The sequence below is a fragment of the Aspergillus novofumigatus genome, assembly GCF_002847465.1.
Source record: "Aspergillus novofumigatus IBT 16806 chromosome Unknown P174scaffold_12, whole genome shotgun sequence".
NCBI lineage: Eukaryota > Fungi > Ascomycota > Eurotiomycetes > Eurotiales > Aspergillaceae > Aspergillus > Aspergillus novofumigatus.
This window is the reverse complement of record NW_020194285.1, coordinates 508,193-521,997: the sequence shown is the minus strand read 5'-3', so window position 1 is coordinate 521,997 and position 13,805 is coordinate 508,193. Positions and strand designations below refer to the sequence as shown.

General features: G+C 45.1%; 4 protein-coding genes across 4 annotated transcripts; 3 read left to right on the top strand and 1 right to left on the bottom strand.

Moving 5' to 3' along the window:
- Window positions 1-270: 270 nt before the first annotated feature.
- crmD (putative copper transporter crmD) lies at window positions 271-988 on the bottom strand (the record flags this gene model as incomplete). The annotated part of the gene is made up of 2 exons (XM_024822936.1): window positions 271-403; window positions 465-988. The coding sequence occupies 2 exons, from the start codon at window positions 986-988 to the stop codon at window positions 271-273; spliced, it is 657 nt and encodes a 218-aa protein (XP_024677411.1).
- Window positions 989-1,949: 961 nt separating this feature from the next.
- crmC (siderochrome-iron transporter crmC) lies at window positions 1,950-3,777 on the top strand (the record flags this gene model as incomplete). Its single annotated transcript, XM_024823815.1, has 2 exons — window positions 1,950-2,158; window positions 2,229-3,777. 2 exons carry the CDS (start codon window positions 1,950-1,952, stop codon window positions 3,775-3,777), a joined length of 1,758 nt encoding a protein of 585 aa, XP_024677410.1.
- A 1,384-nt stretch (window positions 3,778-5,161) lies between these two features.
- P174DRAFT_435983 (uncharacterized protein) lies at window positions 5,162-5,710 on the top strand (the record flags this gene model as incomplete). The annotated part of the gene is made up of 2 exons (XM_024825969.1): window positions 5,162-5,395; window positions 5,585-5,710. 2 exons carry the CDS (start codon window positions 5,162-5,164, stop codon window positions 5,708-5,710), a joined length of 360 nt encoding a protein of 119 aa, XP_024677409.1.
- Window positions 5,711-6,379: 669 nt separating this feature from the next.
- P174DRAFT_472774 (thiolase-like protein) lies at window positions 6,380-6,703 on the top strand (the record flags this gene model as incomplete). Its single annotated transcript, XM_024830621.1, has 1 exon — window positions 6,380-6,703. The coding sequence occupies one exon, from the start codon at window positions 6,380-6,382 to the stop codon at window positions 6,701-6,703; it is 324 nt and encodes a 107-aa protein (XP_024677408.1).
- Window positions 6,704-13,805: the final 7,102 nt, after the last annotated feature.

Genomic DNA, 13,805 nt, shown 5'->3' with positions numbered 1-13,805 from the left:
TCTACATATGTGGCCAGCCATATACTTATTTGTACAAGTTCATACTAGACATGGGATTTGAGGGTATTGGGCTTAAGCCGGTGCAAGCGTAGACATTACTTTCAGCCCAATTGCTCCACTGCGAGGATTTGAGCGGATTTGCGCATTTAATCTGCGTCTTAAGTCTTGGTGCGGGGACCAGACCAACTGTGAAGCACCATGAATTGTATCATATTGCTGTGCCAGCCTTTCTCCAACGATATGCAGTCCTCGACTCAAGCTGTCCACTGCCTAATCATGACATGCGCCATCCTGCCATCCTGATGAGGGCTGTGCATAGCGCCCCAACAACAGTTCGCCGACTACAATGCCTCCAACCACCGCGCAGAATACCCCCACATTGAATGTCATCACTGCTAGCATTCTAAACAGTTCAGCGATTAGCCATGACAGTCGGGCAGGATGCTATGGCCTGTGAAACTTACAATGCGTAGCCCACCAGCGCCCGGAGTCCCTCGAGTAGTGAGCTCGTTCCATCCCATCGCCAACTCCAGCGTCTGTACGCGCTCCACCAACGACGCTTGAAGAGGGGGCCTTGCGACTCCTGATTTAAGCTGGAGGGGAATTCATCGCGTGTGTGTTCAGGATCCCACTCCAGGAACGGAGCCGACGGGAAAGACGCCTCGTGGTCAGGGTCGGTTTCGGCGACCTTCATGTATTGAGGCAGGGGACTCATGCGGTCCTTGGGAATGGCATGTCGGCGTCGCGTGCTGGGCAGCTGTAGCTTCGGGACTCCCCTCTCAGCCGGCCGAGTGTGCTTCACGTCGAGCTGAAACTTTAGCACGCCCAGGAAGCGATTGAACACTGCCAGGGCGAAGAGGAAGATTAACGTAAGACTGTAGGAGGCTGCGGTGGTAGTCGTCCAACCGTGGAAGAAGAGTGTAATTTCGGTGCTGGTGTCGAAGACCATTGACATGGCCATCCCCTTGCTGTGGTCGCTGTGGTCCATCCTGTTGATATTGCAGTCCCAATGAATATACAGGGCCGGTGACGGGTCCTAGATATCCCATTCAGCGGTTGCTAGATCGCCTGCCAAGTCACCCGAGCCCTATGATGATCCATCACAAGGTCACCGTGAACACTTGGCTAGGAGACGTAGGCGCGGGAGTTTGAGCAGATTCTGAACCAAATAGAGAACCAAACCCGGCAGCATCACTCTGCGAGCCCGATTGCAACGCTACTTTCGAACAGATTCTCTCTCCGTGCTCAGTCGCGAGAACATATATAAGCTTATCTCTGAACCTACCCCTAACTTGAACTTACATATACAGCGGCTTCGTCCGCTTGGTGAGACACTTCAATATGCACTGCACTACTATCTCTACTACGCTAGAAATAGCCGTCTAGACAGCTCTTAGTCGAGTGGCTTTCTGACTCGCCAACTTTGACCTAGACCCACTTGAAAGACATGCGCGCATATCCTTGCACCCGACCTTAATATAGGGCAGTATTATGTATGATTTAAGGACCATTGGACGTCCGGGCCGATAAATTATCGATCCAAGTCTCTTGATTCAGAGAAAGACAGACACCTGCGAATCATACCTGCACCACCAGCACAGTGGTCTGACAAGTTTGCGTAGTATTGCTTCCACATGGACCTCACTATGATGGCGCCACAAGTCACTGCCTCAGCTTCAGTTCCGACTGCATAAACATGCGCAGATTTGAGCATGTTACTAGACCCAAATAGGCGCAGGCTGCACTTGTCTACTACCAATCGAGCGCTTGGCTACTCGACGGCTATTATAGACAGGATAGATGTGATTAAGGACACTGTTGCTTTTTGGCCATCCTACATCTCGCTTCGTCGCTGAGGAAAATGATTTATTTAGTCAAACCCCCTTTATAATGTGACATCCTTGGAGAAGTTCGTCCCTTGACCTCGATCGCGACCGCACTGCTGTACAATGGCGGCAACCACTGAAAAGGTCGTCAGTACCCGAACGGCAGATAACAGCGAGGCTGCCTCCGACACGGTGAGTCTGGAGGAAAAGAACGAGCGAGAACTCATCGAGCATCCCAATGAGATCACGCAAGATGCCCAGATTGGAGTGCAAAAAGCCGAAGCCACGGCCTTGGTATGGTCCAAGACGGCCTTGTATGCCACATATGCCTGGTGAGTAAAGAGCTAGCTATCGACTTTGTACCAGGACAGACAGCGATTGCTAATGGATACCGTGATATAGGATCTGGGTGTGCTTTTTTATTCTAAACCTGCAATTTTCCATTAGCAACAATATGATCTATTACGCCTATGCAGGCTTCTCATCGGCTCCCCAGATCTCCCAGGCTTATATTCTCTCAACTATCATCGGGGGAGTGCTACAGCTGCCTATCGCAAAGATTCTCAATCTCTGGGGCCGGGCCGAGGGCTTTCTCGTTTTCGTTGGGGTCCTTATCCTCGGGATTATCGTGATCGCCTCTTGCAATGGCCCCAATGGCTTTGCAGCCGGATACACGCTGTATTGGATTGGTTACGCTGCCGTCAACTTCGTCCTGGTTGTCTTTGTCGCCGACGCATCTGGACTGCGAAATCGAGCATTTGCCTACGCATTCATTGGCACCCCGACCATCTGTACAGCCTTTGTCGGCCCGCTCGCTGCTCAGGCGTTCTATACCCATTCCACGTGGCGGTGGGCCTACGGCTGCTTCGCCACCATTATCTTCTTTACCTTTGTGCCTCTGGCGCTGGTCTTCAAGTTCTACCAGCGCAAGGCCGAGCAGATGGGCGTGTTCGTCCGGAACCCCAGCGGCCGGACGCCGCTCCAGTCGTTCCTGCATTACTTTCACGAGTTCGACATCATCGGCGCCTTTCTCCTGATGGCCGCCTTTGTCCTGTTCCTCTTGCCCTTTAGCCTTGAGACCTACGGCTTCAGCGGGTATTCCTCGGCAACCTTTATCAGCATGGTTATCATCGGCGTGCTGCTCTTCCCCGTCTTCGCTATCTGGGAGAGATTCTTCGCCACGACCGCTTTCATCAAGTGGGAGCTCTTCAAGAACCGGACCGTTCTCGGGGCCGGCATTTTGTCTGCTGTCATTTTCCTCAACTACTACACCTGGGATCAGTATTACTACTACTACCTCCAGGTCGTCTACAACCTGGATACGGCCAACACAGGCTACATGGCACAGATATACAGCGTCGGCTCCACCATCTGGGCAGTCCTCTTCGGCATCTGGATCCGCCAGACCAAACACTTCAAGAACACCTGCCTGTATTTCGGCGCCCCGCTGATGCTCCTCGGCGCCGGCCTCATGATCCACTTCCGCGGCACCGAGAGCAAGATCGGGTATCTCGTGATGTGCCAGATCTTCATCGCCGTCGGCGGGGGCACGCTTGTTATCGGCGACGAGATGGCCGTCATGGCGGCCGCGGACCGCGACGGCATCCCCATGATGATCGCCATGATCAGCCTGGCTGGGAGTTTCGGGGGTGCGATCGGCTACGCTGTTGCCGTGGCCATCTACTCCAACACCTTTCCGCAGGCTCTGCTCCGTGGGCTTCCGGATGATATGAAAGCTGACTATGCTACTATTTATCTTGGGGGCTCGACGGCGCAGGTGATGTACCCGCCTGGCAGTGCGGCCAGGAATGCGATCAATCGGGCGTGGACGGAGAGCCAGAAGTACGAGTGTATCACGGCTACGGCGATTGTGATTCTTGCGTTCCCGGCTATTGCTATGTGGAAGAACTACAATGTTGATAGGAAACAGGTCAAGGGCACGGTCATCTAGTCTGGCAGGATCTGTTAAATTGTTGTGATATGCCGGTCCGAACTGCCCATAGATAGATAAATTACCTGATTAACTTACCCCTGGTACCGCCAGAGGAACCAGTACTCCCAGTGCGATAACAAAAGAGACTCTAGATCAAACAGGGTAAATAAAGAGGACGGACTGACAAATCACCCCACTCATGTCCAGTCCCTGTGCCTCCCCCAACTGCCAGGATATAACCTCCAGGCCTTCAGCCTGGCAGCGTTAATTCTATCACGCCTTCCCACCTTAGAGGGCAAAACGCGGTGTCTCAAAGTTCCCTTCGGACATTCTGTCATGCTATGGTTGGGGCGACCACTGTTTTGGTGTCTGTGCTATAACCTACTGGCAGAATGAAACTAATGTGGCAGCTTCAGCAGAGTGAGAATATATAGAAAAGTTACTAGGCCATGGCTGGCTATGACGTGTCGCTAGCGGGATAATCAGGTTATGGGGGGCTTCTGAAGAACCAGGTTAAGTTAAAAAGCCATTTTCCCGACTAAAGCATACTAGTTATGAAAACGGCTAATGCACCATTCAGACTTCGTTCAAATTTAATTACTGAAATTCATTACTAAAACTAAATTCCTACTGTATAGCCATGTGTAGTAGTGGACTTGTGTACCATGTTGGATGGACGCCGGCAACAGTATGTGAGGACCCTCTTATCTTTGGAAGAGTTATGTTCCTGGCAGATGACAAGGAGCACAACAAGACTCTTTCATCATATTGCTAACAATTAGCTGAGGAAGGCTATGCAACAGAAGTTATTAATAATGCTATTAACATAGTCCTATTCTTAATGCCTAGTACAATCATTGTTCACCTACCATGCATGGCAAGAGACTAGGATGTTATTTATAGATTAATCACTATATCATGCAATAGCTTGATTGAAGCCGCGAAGGTCCTGCACAAGCACTGGCGGAAACAGCCCAGTAAGCCCAAGCTGAATAAGATCTTTTCCATTATCAGGAAAGACTTCAGCATTGGCAACACAGCTGCCTATGCACTGCATAGGTTGTCACACGTCTTAAAAAGAGAGATACCAGATTTATTCAGTGGGCTATATAAGGAGGACTAGGGCTGCTTCCCACTCTATGCCTTTAAGCATGCTCAAGGCTTTGATGTTGTCAAAGTCTTAGAAGGTGTACCACAGATGGCTTTACTGATGCCTTTTCAAGAGGCGGCAAGTGATAGGAGATGGCTATAATTTAGTGCTGAGGGTACATACCTAATAACAGGTGGGACCCATGGTATGGGTCTTGAAGTTGCTAAGTGGATGTGCGAGTGAGGTGCCTGTAATCTCATCCTTCTATCACGCCACGGCCTACAACAGAATCAAGAGAGCACGCCCTAGGATATGTATATGCAAAATCTCACCACCCGCATTGCTGAGCTTGAGGGCCTAGGGTTAACCATCCATGTGATAGCTATTGACCTCAGCAGACCCAATGTGTACTTTGTGTTAGCCCAAGCCATCCATGAGTTGAATATACCACCTGTCAGAGGTGTTTTCCACGGTGCTGGTACTGCAGGCTATCATACACTCAAGAAACACACTCTTCTTGACATGGGAAATGTATTGGCGCCTAAGGTAAGGGGTGCTCTGCATCTTGACAAACTATTCCCACCAGGCAGTCTTGATTTTTTTGTCCTCATGTCATTAGTTAGATAGCTTATGGGATTTCTAGGATAGCTGTCCTATGGCCCTGCAAATGCGTTCCTTGATGGACTTACAGCACATAGAAGATGTTAAGGAGACTATAGCACATCAATCCAATAGGGTAGCTGGTGGGGTGTTGGAATGATGGTGACAAGTATGTTAGTTATGTGGATGTTGAATAGAGAAATGGAAGCATCAGGCATTGCTGCTATTAGCAAGGAAGAGGCCTTGAATGCTTTGGACTAAATTGCCTTCCTTCAAACTAACCACGCAGTTATGGTGTGTATACTAGAACTAGAAGCTAATAAGTAGCCTCAGCATCCCATGCTTACAAATATAACCCTATATAAGGAAGAACCATGCATGCAAACAGCAGCGTACCCTAACTACCTGGATTATGTAGTAGCAGTGGTTGGCATGGCATGTTATATAGCAGCTAGGGAAACTTTAGAAGACCTATAGGACATGATTTAGAGTGGTAAAACCATGGAGCGTGAGATAGATATTAAGAGGTTTCTAAATGCAGCTAGCAAAGGCAAGTTATGGGGAAATTTCTTGTCTAATATCAAGGCATTTGATTATTAATTTTTTAAAAAGTTAAAGTGTGAAGCAGCATTACTAGATCCGCATTAGTGCTTACTACTGCAAACCGCATATCATACCCTCGATTCAGCAGGGTCTTTCGGATTTGACTAACAGAATGGGCTGGAAGGCTATGACAAGGACCCTAATAAGCACCTAACAGGTTGCTTCATTAGGATGAACTTGCCTAATTATCTATTAAACCTGGCTTGCCACCCACCCTTGCCTTATATGGCACTTGGAATGCTCTATTTATTCATATCAGGATGATTAAGCCACTATTTTGGCTGGACAGGCCCCTTACATGTTATTAATACAGCCTGCTCATTAGCAATGGTTGTAATCCACCAAGCTTGTTGGGCTATCCAAGCAGGCGAGTGCACGCGGGCTGTGGTGGGTGGTATTAACCTAATTACAAACACAGCCTTATTTCAGGCCCTGCACGCGGGTGGCTTTATTAACCTAACTGGCGCCTGCAAGATGTTTGACGCACATGCAGATGGTTACTGTCGTGGTGAGGCTGTTAGTCTTATGGTACTAAAATCACTTTCTAGGGCTTTGAATGATAAGGATCACATTAATAGTATCCTGTTGGCTACTGCTAATAACCAGAATTTAAATTACACCTCTATTATAAACACGGTTCTGGAAAGCTAAGTGGCATTATATGAGGATGTCTTGGCTCATGCACAAGTAATACTAAATGATATCTCTTATGTTAAGGCACATGGCACAGGCATATGTGCTGGTGATCTAGTTGAGATTACAGCAATCTGGCATGCTCTGGGCGGAAAGAGCAGGCCTAGAATACTGCACATAGGAGCTGTGAAGCCTAATGTTAGACATGCTGAGGGTGCCTCTGGTGTGATATTACTAATTAAAGTGCTTCTTATAGTAAAATATAGCCAGATTCCCCCATAGGCTTAGTACTAAATATTGAATCTAAATATTCCTCCCCTCAAGCCCAATCAGCTAACTATTTTGACGAGCCTAAAGGAGTGGAGTGATGATTTGTGTTTGGTACTTATAAATAATACTGGTGCTTCTGGAAATAATGCTTTTATAGTTATTATGCCTCCTCCACCACTATTATTTTCAGTAGAGCTAATCCCTGAGACCCTTAACATCTCTATATAGCTAGTTTTTGTTTCTGCTGCTTCTAAAGTTAGCCTTGCGGCCTACTGCAAGAAATTAAAAAGCTAGATTAGGGTAGTAGCCTTCTTATTTGAGCTGATTCGCCACTTGGCTTACACTCTGGTGATAAGGTAGAATCATTACCTCAAGCACATATTCTGCACTACAGCTACTTCTGGTTAGTAGTTCAATAACCCTGCCAGGGCTTAAATCTACCCTAAGAAAGGAAACCTGCTAAATTACTTTAATAATTTAGTGCATAATTTACATGCCCAGCTCACTGACCATGAGAGGTATTTCATAATATTTTCAAAACCTAAGCCTGTTATGCTGCTCTTTAGCAGCCAGAGTGGTAATACTATCTTACTAGCAAAGCCCCTCTATAACAGTTTACTACTGTTCTGCAAGCACTTGCATTAATGTGAGGAGGTGGTGTGCTTACTTAGTCTCCCTAGTATGCTACAGCCTGTCCTCCAGGGGATTAAGAGTGAGGATAATCTCATTACCTGCCATGCCTCTATATTTACTATTTAATACTCATGCGCCATGTTGTGGATTAACTTAGGTTTAAAACCTCAGGCAATCTATGGCCACTCATTGGGGGAGTGGGTAGTAATGACTGTTGCTAGCATCATAATATTAATGGATAGTATGAGGCTCATCACAGGGTATATGGCCTTCTCCACAAAATTTGCCTTAGTGTGTTTGCTCACAGGCTAATAGTTTATGGATCTAATGATGCGGTATTATTAATATATATTATCTAAATAATAGTAGAGCAGGACGCGCACTCCTTATCCAAAAGCACTAGGGTAATGACAGGGGTGTAATGCTAGCCATAGAGGCAAGCTTCCTAGAGATAGGTATAATCATCATGGATTATTTATAGCTATTCTATGACAGGAACCCAGAGATTAATATTAATATCATATATTATAATGGGCTAAATAACTACATTGTTGCAGGCAGTATGGCTGCAGTGGATGAGCTATAATTATACCTGAAAGAAAGGAAGTCCATTGGTGAGAATGTGTGATTTAAGGTTCTAAAGGGCATGCATGCATACTACTCCACTCTAGCTGACTTAATTATCTACTATTATGCTGAGCTGGCAGCCTCTATTACCCTCTAGGTTAGTGTTATAAAAAGCTTCTGGGATCTTTCAGGATCTTGCAGGCTAGGGAGAATCATACCCTCTAGTAGCACCAGCCATTTACTATTTATTAGGATGCAACCTTCCTATTTAAGTCTTGCCATGAAGGCTCTTGGATGAGTTGTGACTGTAATTTAATTGCCTGCAACACCCGTGGACTAGTGTACTTTGGGCAGGCTATTTTGCACATAGTGGATTCTCTCAGACTATGTATATTCCTTAAAGCTGGTATAGGCAGTCCCATTATTGCTATGGCGTAGAAAGCTCTATTAGGAGTTGCTAGGCAACACACTTTCGCGGCTATGAATGGAAAAGAGCTAATATAGTCACTTATAGATATTACAGTCACACTCTGGAAATAAGGACAGCTAAATATGTAGTTTTAGCCATTCCACTATAGCTAGCGGAAGAGTTACATATCCATATCTCTACTACTGTATTAGTTTGAAGAGACTAATCACTGGGTGGGATACAGGGGTCTAGTTAATGATGGAAAGGAAAGCTTAGATGTACTCTTGCTAGTGCATCTTGGACGATGTCCTTACTGTCTAAGGCAGCTAAGTGATTTTCCTTACATTGCATACCATAAAACCCTGAATACAGGGGGACCCTGTATTGTCTTCTAAGTCAACACACGCAGTAAGTGTTATTAGGACCTTATAAAGGGCCATAGCATGGTGGGGTTTCCTATTTATTTGGCTTTGATGTATCTAGAACTTGCTTTACATGCTATCGCCTTGCTACCTGATACACAGCTGATAATTAATAGTGTGGATATTGTAGTGGATACTTTAGAGGTGAAAATGCCTCTTGGCTTGGGCTAAGAACTATCTATCTAACTAGCCTTGGCAAAAAGTTTGGAGGGCTCCTGGAGATTTGAGTTGTCATCTACTAGGGGTATAGGTAGGTTAATCTTGCATGGAGTGGGAATTATCTCCTTACATGAGAGATACCTTAAACATCTTAACACACGTGGAATGAGAGAGAAATGGACTCAAATCTCTGAATTACTTGGAGATAATGATGCAGAGTTGATATATGGCAACATGGTATATAAGGTTTTCAGAAAGGTTGCTAAATACTCACGGGCCTATTAGGGTATTTAACAGTTGGTTGGGAGAGGCTCTGAAGGAGCTGGTTTAATTGTGATGGCTTTAGATGCTCTGGATGATGCAGCTTGATTACCTAATGATATGATTATAGACCTGCTGGTTATTGACAACTTTTTATAAGTAGCAGGGATATTCATGCACTTACTGCATGGCAGTGATAAGGATGGAGAGGAGATTACTGATTTGTGTATCTGTACCAGTATTGGATCTATAGGACTACTTAATAGACTCCGCAGCTCTAGTAAATACAGGGTGCATGCAAAGATTGTGTGGGAGAGTAATAAAGAAGTGGTGCTTGATGTGTCTGCCTTTGAGCATAAAGGTGAGGAAATTATATGGTCTGCTTAAGGTGTTAAGTTTGTGAAAGTTCTACGCAACCTGTTGGCCAGGATGATAGCTAAAAGCAACATGAATATGGACTGTAAGAGGGAGCTAGCTGGCAGGCTGGGGGTTGCTACTTAAGTTCTGGGTACTGGGGATGACAACCATGTTCCTAGCCCTGGTGGTCTAAATCCAGAATGTTGCTGTCATGACCAAGGAATAATGGATGTGCTATATGGCATCTAAAATATACTTAGTAAGATGCTTGACCTTCCAAGGGGTGAAGTCATATAGCATGCATTGCTATAGGACCTTGGTGCAGACCTGTTTATAACTTCAGAGATTCTGGCTGGTATAAATGACATGTTTAATATTAATATTTCAACCTAAGATTTTGCTACTGCTGTAGATGTTGTGACATTATGCTATATAGTCTCCTCCTAACTTGATGATAATGCATGTCATACAGAGCATTACAGCGCTTAGGAAGGCTAAGAGCTTAGTTTAATGATTGACATGCCCTAGGGCACCACTTTGAAGTTACAGCAGATGATTTTTAATATTCTCAGTTAATCTCTCAATGTGGATGTTGTGGAAATTTGGATGGATTTATAATTAGAAGACCTAGGCGCTGACTCTCTTATTGCAGTGGAGATTATTAGCAAGTTGAATAACATATTTAGTCTTGACACTTCGCCTACTAAGTTCATATCTGTGATTGATGTTGTATTGCTCTGCAATCTTATCACAGATGCTTCAGGCATAGGCATAGTGGAATAAGCTAGTAAGAGCTCCACTCATACAACCCATGGACTTGCTGTCCCAGCCATGTCTGCCCCTAAAGACCTGGCAAAAAATGATAATATAATGCAGAAAATATACAACGCAGAATTATTGCACATGTCTTTCCAGGAGATCTGCCATACCTTTGATGTTCATGCTAAGAGCACTAATTTGACAGGGTTCTGGGAACAGGTTTATCCCTAGCAACTGAGAGCTATGATAGCCTTTATAATTAAAGCTTTTGAAAAACTTGGATGCCCTATATGAAAATTGGTCTAAGGGGAAAAGCTTCCTGGCCTATGAGGGACGCAGGCCTGATGGCAAAGAGAAGTTTAATGACTCTGGGAAATCCTAGAAGAGGCTGGTGTTGTTGATATAATAAGAGACAGCTTTCTATGTGGCCTAACCCCTCTGGACAGTGTGGTGTTTAGTTAACCTGCTAAGAAACTAAGCACTAAGCTTATCTCAGCATTCCCTTAGTATGCATTGTTGCACGGCCTATTCCATCTGCTAGGACCTTATCTAGCTAAGAGTTTAACTGGTAAGATAGACCCTGTTTCTCTTCTTTTTGATAATGATAGGGGCTGCAATCTCCGTAAAGAATGCTATGCTAGTGCGCCCAGTCTTCTAGCTGCCATGAAATTATTGTGTGAATTCTTCTTAGTCACTATTCACTCCTAAGTTTGTGATAGCGAGCCCTTCTGTGTTATTGAGATTGGTGCTGGCATAGGTGGCATGACTAAGTATCTTATGCCTCTTCTCCAGGCCACTAGGCGCCCTTTCATGTATACTTTTACTGATATATTAGCATCCTTAGTCGCACGCGCTAAGTGCACAATGTTTAAGGGAGTCCTAGGAATGGATTTTTAGAAATTAGATATTGAGAAGGACCCTCCTGAGGAGCTGCTTAGTAAATATTATGTTGCGCTGTTAACTAATTGCATATATGCAATACATGACCTCCAGCATACCCTGGGAAACATTCGCAAACTAGTATGTTCTGATGACGGCCGTGTCATGCTGGTTGAAGGGATGTAAAAGCAGCCATGGTATGACCTGGTCTATGGTTTTCTGGATGGCTGGTGGTTATTTAATAATAACTATTTCTATGCACTACAGAGCCTGTGGGCATGGGAAAGGGCGCTATAGGATGCTAGATTTGCCTATGTTGACTGGTTAGGGGGCATGAGCCATGAGTCTGGGGATATTAGGGTTATTTATAGTGCCCTAGCTGAGCTGGAGAGGCTATATTCTGTGAAGGCGACCTTAGTGCTTTTGCACTAGGGGATTTCAGCCTTAGCAGGTTGCACCCTCTTCCTTTGCCCTGATGGGTTTGGTTCTGGTTCTATTTTTCGCGCCCTTAAGCCATCACTGGCGAATGTCCAAAATGTGTCTGTGTACACGCTAAACAGCCCTTTTATACATAACAGACTGAGTTCTAATCATGAGCCCACCATCAAAGGCCTGGATGGAGCATATGCGGCTGAGATTAAGCACCAACAGCCTAAAGGTCTATACCTGGTTGGTGGGTACTCAGTTGGTGGCTTATTAGTGTTTAAAGTGGTACGACAGTTCCTTAAATACAGGGATGAAGTTGAAAAGCTTATACTAATTAACACACCCTGTCCTGGTCGCATGAAATATCTGCTAAATACTTTGATCTGCTTTTTGGACTCTATAGACCAGGTTGGTATAATGAACTGGGAGAGAATAGGAGAGATCAGCAGAGGCTAACTTGGCATGAATAAACACTTCTTACTGTTAATGCAGCAACTGTTGAGATATAAAATAAGTAAGTTACCTAGCAGGAAAATTCCACTAGGGATTGTGGTCTTAGCAAGAGAAGGAGTGGATAAGCAGGATAAGGTTCCTAGGCTAGAGGTTATTCCTGAAGACCAGGGGATAGTGGACTAGCTTCTTAATAATAAACAGGACGACAATGCTTTAGGATGGGACGAAGTATTGCCAAAAGTGAAGGTTATTCAGGCTAACAGTAATCATTTCTCTATAATGATTCCTCCTCTGGTAAGCCAGCAAGCCCTCCCAGTCAGGCATCCAGTCATTAACTTCTGATCTAGACGCACGAATGGGTTTTGGAGCTTTCTGAACTACTGGATGCCAAGGCTGCGTTGCATTCCTGATAGCTAACCCTTAGTGGGTTCTAAGAATTAGAACCCAACTAACCCACAGGCCCTAGAACCTGAACCCAAACCTGGCCCATGGCAGGTTCGGGCTGGGTTGGGTTAGGGTTCCTGGGTTGGGTTTAACCAGTCTAATTTCACCTCAGCCACATTCACCTGAGCTCTTGCAAAAGGTGGTGTCACCTGTAGTCACCAATGCCACCAACTCCGTTCTCATACTACATCGGTCCTTGTGTGGCACTTGATTATCACTTATTATTTTGCCTGCCTATCCAACTCTGAGCCCAGTTCAGTCCAGTCTCTACAAGTTACAAAGAGGCTAAAATATGTTAGTTAACGCAGATGAGGAGACTCCTGGGCCTAGTACTAGTCTCCTAAACCCAAGCCAAACTCCCTCCGTTGCTCTCAACATAATATTAATTCTAGATAAGCCTCATGCAGTTGACCTGTTAAGCCTGACTACCTCTAATAAGAGACTTTATAACTTCTTATGCTCCTAGGAATGGACTAATATATAGTGTTCTTGCTTTATTGCTCATGTTAAGATGATGAAAGAAGCCATCTCACACTATTTCTACTCACATAGTTGGAACACTGTTCAAGTGCAGTGTCTCTATGAGTATTGTAAGATGGAATTTCTAGAGTATTTCCCAGCTCCTAGAGGTGATTCTGAGCAATAAGATCTGCAGATGCAGCTGAGACTAGTTAAAGAAATAAATTATTAAAGGGTGATTAGTGAGTGTATATACCCTTTAATAGGCACTATGGACAGGAGGATTGATAAGGAGAGAAGGGCTCAAGTGTAATCTACTTAGGGTGTTATAATCTATATGTCTATCTGTCTTTGCTCAGTGCGCACGTATGTGGTTCTTTTACTGAGTTTGTCAAGCCAGAAATGCAGAGTACTTGAGGCATGATATGCCACTTTATTAATACCTAGGCTTACCACAAAGCTGGATGCTTAACATCACCTTCCGCATCAAATTAGTTCTCGTGTCCTCCTATTCTTATCCAAACCAGTAACCTGTAACCTGTCAATCCTCCCATACCTCTAAGATCCAGTATATTGGTGTCCTAGCGTTCTAATTCGTTGCGTGGGGTTCCCTCGGCGAGAG